Raw genomic sequence first — 8756 nt, forward strand, 5'->3', positions numbered from 1 at the left:
GCTGCTTAAAAATGTCTGCCAAATAAAGAACAAAGAGCAAAACACACTAATCCTGATTCAATTCATGAGCGGAATGTTTGGATAGATTGGAATACATATTTAGCTCCGCTTTTAGAACAAGCACCTTATACGCTGCTCGCGCCGTTAGGACAAAGCTTAATGAGCTTCGAAAGCACTTTTACATGTTCTCTGGAGCTGTGATCAAAGCTTCGTGTCGTCCACCAGGCTACCGTCTGCGATATCTCCCAAAACAGAGGCTTTCTAAGCCGCACCGGCGTCATACACTTCCATTGTAAACAAGGAGGCAACGGAGGCAGTTGAGGCAAGCAATGGACGCGTCACTGCGTGATCACTGATCAAACATGGCAGCGCCCACAGGACCACCGCGAAAAGGGTCAATAATATTGACGTGTATGGCCCTGTGCCACTAATGCTAGGAGTTTACACTGGTAGGTTTTCGCCGAGCGGTTGAATCGATTTTGGCTGGGCGGTCGATTCGTGTGACCGACCGACCGACCGACCGACCCGTGGCCGAGATTCTATTCCACGACCTAATGCTTAGCAGCCCAACACCATAGCCACTAAGCAACCACGGCGGGTATTAGAGAGACTAGTTCTCACGGACGTTCCTAATATCCTCTTTTTTTTCGCGCATTTGCTTTATCTTTCCGCTAGTCTTTTCGTCTTTTTTTTTTTCTTTTTTCGCTTACCCGTCCCCCAGTGCAGGGTAGCAAACCAGAAGCTCTTTCGCTTAACCTCCTTGCCTTTCCCACCCCATTTCTCTCTCTAACAGCGCCAGGAACGAAACAAAACAAGAAGAGACAGTGCACTTACGCCCTTGACATTTCCCTGTGTATATTTAAATTCACGTCAAATAAAACAATTCTCGATCTGTCCTTCATGCAAGTTAGGATCTCACGCGTCGAAAGGCTTCCCGTCGATGAATCGTGTGATAAGATCGAGCGCAACCTCGGGCTGGTCATAGGGCAGGATGTGACCGGCGTCCCTAACAAGGACCTGCGTGAAATTTCCAACTGTCCGGACGTATCCTGCGACGCCATTTCCGTCCGGCCTCTTCCAAATCTTACGTTCCGCCTTGTCGAAAGCTTCCTTGCCCGACCATTGGATGCTGCACACAAAGTTGTCCGTCAGTGGGTACGCGATGATAATGTCCAGTTGACCGTTGTATATGAGCACCTTGTACTGCGGCTTGTCCATGAGTGACGCGAGCCACGGCTTGACGGACTGCATGACGTCCTCCCGAAGGTGGCTGTCAGTGGCATCTCCATTGTTAAAAGTCAGGTTACCCACGTGAATCGCCTTGCGGGCAATGGGCGAGTCGACAAAAGCGTGGTAGCAGCCGAAGCCCTCCGGCTCTTTTGAAAGGAGGAAGTTGTAGAAGAAGTCGAGGCCTGTGACATTCTTAAAGTACGATGGTTGAGAGATGGTGGCACCGATAATCAGTTTGTCAAAGATGAGGAGCGCATCTATGTACCGTCCTCGTTTGATGTAAGCGACGGCCCGGGCAGTCTCCGCGCGAATGTATTCGGATTGTCGCCTGTCTACTAGGCCAATTTGGTACAAGAAATCGGCGTAGTCGTACATGGTCTCTGGATCGACCATTCCGTCACCAATAGCGATGCCGCGCAAGTTGATCTTGACCCTGGGCGCTAAGGCTGTGTCGATGGCGTGCGCGATGGCCGGCACGTACTTGCCTGTAATGAGGAGACAAACGTGTATGACGTAGGAGTAAAATTCAACAAACTGGAGCTCAGCGACTGTAGTATACACCTCGTTTCCCTATGAGTCCCACAAAACGGAGAACCACATCTATAAAGGAACCCCTTGTTTGGTTAGTTAAGTTGGTTTGAGGTATATGCTTCCCAGACAGTGCAAAGGCACCCTCAGTAAGTCTGTGGGATGGCAGCATCAGGACATTCATAAATCCTAAGCATGTCCTGCACTAATCTTAAAAGGCTTCTGATGAGGTCCACTTCTCCGTCCCAAGTAGACACCGAGAACATACCAAGTACATATTTGCAGGACCATTTTAGGATGATGTCATGACGTGTTCCCAGGCAACAACTGTTTGACACATTAATTAGAGGCCAATTTATTACTCACAAATTGGGTGACGCATGACGCAGCTTGGATATTGGAACCCACATTGCAGGGCTTCGTTTTGATATTTGTTCGCTTTCGTGTGCTCTGACATCTCAGAAATTTTGCGTCTTTGTTTATTGCTACCAATAAAATTTGGAGGACGCTTAAGCTTCGTCTTTAAGAGTGGAACACCATAGCATACAAAGATCCTTGACTTCTCACGCTTCCTGGCAACTGCAGCTTACGTAACTGTAATGTTTACCAGGAAACGCTGGCGGTGAACGCTGTGCACGAACGCGCGTTTTCTGGTGGAAACGCGGCCTCTAGCGTGGCCCGATCTTCTGTTATTGTTTCACGCGTTTATTATTTCAGTCTGAGAAGATTTAACATAAAAGGTGTGCGCTATCGGTGTTTTGTTTCATGAAGTTTGTTTGTGGGTTGTCATTCTCCAAATTCTGAGGAATAACTTTGTAAAGATTGTAAGAAAAAGTGTGAACAACTTTAGTGGTAAAAGAAGCATTTAGTGTCTACGCAGGACCCGCGTGCTTGTGGTTCGGAATGATTTTACGATGGTCGGCGCCGACACTGGATTTTTTGCGACACGGGGCCCTAAACGCCTGTCGCGTTAAGAAGCAGTTTGGTATCAAACGAGCCTACCTCAGGGGCAGCACCACCTATGCACTACGATAGCATCATAGCCTTCGAGATCGGCTTTTGTTACTGGAAAGAACTGTCGGTGGAATGTGCGCTTTGGACACCACGACCAATAATAATAGCATGATGTAATAATAACAATAATGTTTAAAAGAAAATAGTCTACAAATAAACTCTTTTTTGTTGTTGTTGCAGTGTGCCATTTGTATTCCGTTTTTGGTTATGCTCAATTTCGTTCGGGCAAGCATGAAGCTCCCAAATAAGCACACCTGTAAAAGTCCAGAGAATATCTTGCTGAGGATGTTGCTCGGATATATGTCAAGCTAGTCGTTTCGCGATAAGGCCAGCAGTTGATCTGTTGAAAATTGATCGTGGTCATGGAGCTATGGACGTCCTCAGTACGTCCGATAAAAAGTTAGGACGTTCGGATCTTTCCGGGACATCCAAGGGATGATTTGTGTTGTCTTGGTTAAGAGTGCAAATGGCAAATTGTCAAGGATGACACGCACACGATATAGGTATAGTATGCACTCATCAAATTAATTGTGAGTGCATACCACCCATTATTATTTGGCCCAGTTTTGTGTTAATTATATGGAAGTTTCGGTTTCCGTTACACGTATAAGGCCTATGTCTTGTACGTATTTTTTAAAATATTATTTTCCTCTTTAGCACGTATCCGGAAAAGTGCGCGAACAAGCTTTACTGACCGGCGTACGACTCTCCCGTTGCGTAGAAGTCGTTGGCCGCGTACTCATGGAAGAGCGTGAAGAACTGCTGCAGGGCCTCGTGGAGGTTACGGCCGACGTCTTCCTCGTTGCGAGCGTAGCCGCGGTCGTCCTGGGTGAAGCTGAAGCCGGCGCCGACCGGGTTGTCGATGTAGAGCATCGAGTAACGCTGGGCCCAGGTGGTGTCGCGAAGCTCGGGCACGCCGCGCTTGGCCACCCAGTACGGTCCGTGCTCCACGAACAGTCCGAACAGCGAGGAACCGCCCGGTCCTCCCTGCAGCCACAGGACCACGGGCGCCTTCTCCGGGTTCTCCTGCAAGCCGAGCCAAAGCCACGAGTGAAGTTCGGAGCCCCTCTCTCCATTGCAGTCTGCTATTCAGAATAAAGCCGGCTCTAGTAGACTCCTGATGATAGGTTAATTTGAAAGAAGATAAATGCAGCTAGTTTAATGCAAGATATGCACTCGGCATATAAAGGGTCGCAAGCTTTTCAAGCATGATATCTCCTCCGTTTTTTTATTAAATCGGCTGTTAATCCGTCTTCTTCAGACACTTTTCCCCGGATCATGTCTTGCAAGGCCCTTCTAACTTCATCGCTAGTTGCAGAAAGAGAATTTGTTACCTGTTCGTCACTACTTCGAATGAAACTAGCTTGGCTGCCCTGGGGACTGTACAGCTCAGTATAAAATTCTTCCGCTGCTTTTACTATGTCATCGAAATTTCTGATGATATTACCCTGCTTATCTTTCAGTGCATACACTTTGCCTTGTCTTATGCCAAGTTTTCTTCTCACTGATTTCATGCTGCGTCCATATTTTACGGCTTCCTCAATCTTTCCCACGTTATAATTGCGAATATCCCTTACTTTCTTCTTCTTGATCAGTTTTGAGTGACCTATCAAGGAAGGGTCAGACAACGAGACACAATCTCACCAACACTATTCACTGCATGCTTAGAAGAAGTATACAAGCTCTTAGACTGGAAAGGCTTAGGAGTGAGTATCAACGCCGAATATCTCAGCAACCTTCGGTTTGCAGATGAGATTGCCCTATTCAGCAACAATAGGGATGAATTACAACAAATGTTTGAGGACCTTAACAGAGAAACTGTAAGAGTGGGCTTGAAGATTAATATGCAGAAGACAAACATAATGTTCAATAGCCTGGAAAGGGAACAAGAATTCAGGATCGCCAGTCAGCCTCTAAAGTCCTTAAAGGAGTACGTTCATCTAGGTCAATTACTCACAGAGGACCCTGATCATGAGAAGGAAATTTACAGAAGAAGAAAATTGGGTTTGAGTGCATAAGGCAGGCATTACCAAATCCTGACTGGGAGCTTACCACTGTCGTTGAAAAGAAAAGTGTACAATCATTTCATTCTACCGGTGCAAACATATGGGGTACAAAACTTGGAGGTTAACAAAGAAGCTCGAGAGCAAGTTAAGGACCGCACAAAGAGTGATGGAAGGAAAAATGTTAGCCCTAACATTAAGAGACAGGAAGAGAGCGGTGTGGATCAGAGAGAAAACGGGGACATCCCATATTCTAGTTGACATTAAGCGGAATAAATGGAGCTGGGCAGGCCATGTAATGCGTAGGGTGGATAACCGGTGGACCATTAGGGTTACAGAATGGATACCAAGAGAAGGGAAACACAGTCGAGGTCAGCAGAAAACCAGATGGGATGATGAAGTTAGGAAATTTGCAGGCGCAATTTGGAATACGCTAGCGCAAGACAGAGGTAATTGGATATCGCAGGGAGAGAGAGGCCTTCGTCCTGCAGTGGACATAAAATATAGGATGATGATGATGTTGATTGTTGTTGATGATGATGATGATGATGATGATGATGATGATGATGACTATGCATGGCGACATAATGGGTTCAGCTTGACAGATAGGCTGCTCTCCATTCGACTATATTGCGTTGAATTCTGATCGACCTAATTTTCTAGATTAGTTTGCAGTGCACGACACCATCATAGTCCTTCAAAAAATCTATAAGAAGAACAACAGCTTCAAATTTGTAAATAATTATAGATGCAAAATCATGTGCTGTCTGTAATAATTGTGTTATAGTTGGCAACCGTTTTTTTTTTTTTTTTTTTTTGAAGCCGTGTTGCATTGGATATAATATGTTATTTTCTTTTTTCGAAGTACGCCATGATGGCTTTCTTACTCTGTGTCCCATTAATTTACAGCAGAAACTTGTTAGTGATATTGGTCTGTATGTTTCCAGGCGTAATTCATTGCCTTCTGTACGGATGGGGATCACTTTATTGCATAGCCAATCCGCGGGAAGAGCAGCTGTATACTCAGCGATTCGGGAGAATATAATCTGCAAAAAGGGAGACAGTTGCTGCCCGTATCGTTTCAAATATACATTTGATATGTTATCGGGGCCCGGCGCCTTCTTGGTCTCTACTTGCAAAAGCTAGATTAAAATGTCTGATTCTATTATCAGGATTTCGCCCATCCTTGCGTCATCGAATGCCACGGGCGCACTCGCGATGTCGGCGAGCCCGTCAAACGGATTGGAAATAAGTGTTAAATGTATTTGCGGCAGTGTGCAAGTCTTCTATGACCAAACCTGCCACTTTGATCTATATTACTGATCGCGCCTTCTGGCCAAGACAGAATCAAAAACTGTCACGGGGCAGCACATACAAAGACTTATACACAACTTCCAGGGCACCGAGGAAGAAGTGCTCGAAGCCATCACCGGGAAATACCTCGGAGACGAGCAACAACGGAAGGCGCAGCCAGTCATTCATCCAGAGTACGAGGGGGAACCCAATCCGGATGTTGACCAACCTGTCACCAAGTCGGAGATCGTGGCAGCCTTAAGAAATCTCACGAGAAACACGACACCAGGCAGGGATAAAATTAGCAAGACCCTCCGTAACCTGGACGACGGGGCGACGGAGAGTATACACTAAAGTATATCAATGAAAGCTGGGAGTCCGGCAATATACCGGCTTCCTGAAAGCACGCGGACGTAACGATGATCCCGAAACCCGGCAAGCTGACTAGAGAAGAGGCGGTGATCTTCCGCAAAATACAGACCGGCACATTCCCGCATGGCACCCTGCTACACGCCATGTATCCTATAACCTATACTTACAAATGCGCCTTCTGCTCTGCGCCCAATACCCTCTACCACATGGTATGGGAATGTCGACAAAACCCATCGACACCACCCATCACCGGACCACAGGCCCAGCTGACAAGCCCGAGCCCTTAATACCAGCATCACCTGGTGAGCAGGGCCAAGCTATTGGCTCAGGCCCGCCATCCTGGACTAGGGACGCCGCCCACCTCGGACGATTTTACCGTCTGCTCATTTCTCTAAATACAGTTTATTCCTCCTCCACTCCGTCTGGCTTCAATAAGCAGGACCAAAACGTTTGCGGTTGTTTCCTTGTGAAATTCTTAAACGTATTTGAAAAGAAATAGTCTTTTGCAGCTTTTCATGATTTCTAAATTCAATTTGCACGCGGGCTCTCTCCCTTTTTTTTTCATCGTCTATTCAATTTTCGTTTTAGGTGAATTGTGCTCCGCGTGATCCATGGTGTTTTCCGCTCAGTTCTTTTGAATTTTGTAGGTATGAAGTTGTTTTCGCAATGCATTGTAGCCTCATAGCCTCATTTAGTGCTAACCAAAGACCGTGAACTCCTCCGCTGGATTGAGGCTTAGGAACTATCTAAGGTTTCTTCGAAATAGTTGATAACACTCATTTTCTTTTACTTCTCAGCCATGAACGAACTCGCCCAACAAAACGTTTTACTTAACATCTCATAATTCTTTAATCTGTAATCTTTGAAAGCTATTCGTGATAGCTTGGCTTTATGGCTGGGCGCTCATACACAAAGTGAAAAATGTAAGAATCAGCATCTTATGATCTGAAATCCATTCTTCAACACGTATATAAGGTGTATATGGTGTTATCGACTGGGATACTAAAGCAAGATCAAGTACTGAGCAGGCATTTTCTTGGACACGTGCAGGTTCTGTAACTATCTTTGATAAAGAAAAACTAAACATTATATCAAACAGGTGCTTGCAGTTTTTTTGTTTCTCTATTGCCGATAGTTAACTTATCCCAGTCAATCCCAGCTAGATTCAAATCATCAGTTAAGAGCATGCAGCTTTGTACGGCTATTCATTCTGCTGTGTAGGTAGTCGTGCCCTTTCAAAAGGTATTCCTCAGGCGCTCCAGGGTGCCTGTAAATAGCACCTATTAACAATGACGAATTATCAGACATGGGTAATTGGAGATCGCAGGGAGAGGCCTTCATCCTGCAGTGGACATCAAATATAGGCGGCGGCGGCGCCGCCGCACCGCCGCCGCCGCCGCCGCTTCTTTTTCTTCTTCTTCTTCTTGATGATGATGATGATGATGATGATGATGATGATGATGATGACACTGCACCAAGCACTTTCATGGTTAGCTATACCAGGCTCTTCTTGAAATTAAATTATGGGGTTTTACGTGTTATGAGGCACGCCGTAGTGGGGAACTCCGGAAATTTGGACCACCTGGGGTTCTTTAACGTGCACCTAAATGTAAGTACACGGGTGTTTTCGCATTTTGCCCCCATCGAAATGCGGCCACCGTTCTTCCTGAAATGCTAAACTGCTTTTTATAACATAATAGCATACGCCGCTTTCGCGACCATCACGATCTGTGCGCATCAATGAATATGAGGCAGGCGCAATTTCAGCATCATGTATACCGGCATGTAGCCAAGTTTTGCTAATTATGACAACAGCTGTGCACTACAGTACGAGTAACTCTTCGAATTTATCAAATTTATTTACACTTCGAGCATTAAGGCACAAAATTGAAAGCGGCGCAGAAATCCTTTGTGTCTTGTTACCTTTTCATTTTTTTTTTCTGCGTTCTTTGGCGTTAGCTTGTACAGATTACCAGGTGTTGAAATCACGTATAGTAGGGGAGACCTTTTTTTGTTATTTTCACTCTGGTCTCTTGTTCCGGATACCATGCGTATGTTCGCCCGTTTAGTCTTAGTTTGTCAAGCAATAGCTAAACCGTTGTACCGTTTGTCCGTTAAACTGCCGTTAAGCGCCATTACGTGGCTCGGATGTCTCTTCTTTTTGAGAAATCTTCTGACACTTATAGTTGTGTGCCCTTGAGTTTGTTGCAGCACAAAATAATTTTTTTCCTGCAGTCGAAGAATAATCGGGCGTGGGCACTGACCTTGAAGATTGCCGACCCTATGAATTTTTCAGTGGATCTGACTACAAGGCTG

At 45.7% G+C, this 8756-nt stretch overlaps 1 protein-coding gene across 1 annotated transcript in view; it reads right to left on the reverse strand.

Moving 5' to 3' along the window:
* Window positions 1–873: 873 nt before the first annotated feature.
* The window catches only part of LOC119440094 (probable serine carboxypeptidase CPVL), a 12544-nt gene continuing 4661 nt past the window's right edge, over window positions 874–8756 (reverse strand). Inside the window, exons 2-3 of the mRNA XM_037705034.2 lie at window positions 3468–3857; window positions 874–1715 (exon numbers count right to left, since the gene is read on the reverse strand). Coding sequence (XP_037560962.1) covers window positions 916–1715; window positions 3468–3857 — 1190 coding nt within the window. The 3' untranslated portion in view covers window positions 874–915. The remainder of the gene's footprint in view (window positions 1716–3467; window positions 3858–8756) is intronic.

The sequence above is a fragment of the Dermacentor silvarum genome, chromosome 2 (genome assembly GCF_013339745.2).
Source record: "Dermacentor silvarum isolate Dsil-2018 chromosome 2, BIME_Dsil_1.4, whole genome shotgun sequence".
NCBI classification, from domain to species: Eukaryota; Metazoa; Arthropoda; class Arachnida; order Ixodida; family Ixodidae; genus Dermacentor; species Dermacentor silvarum.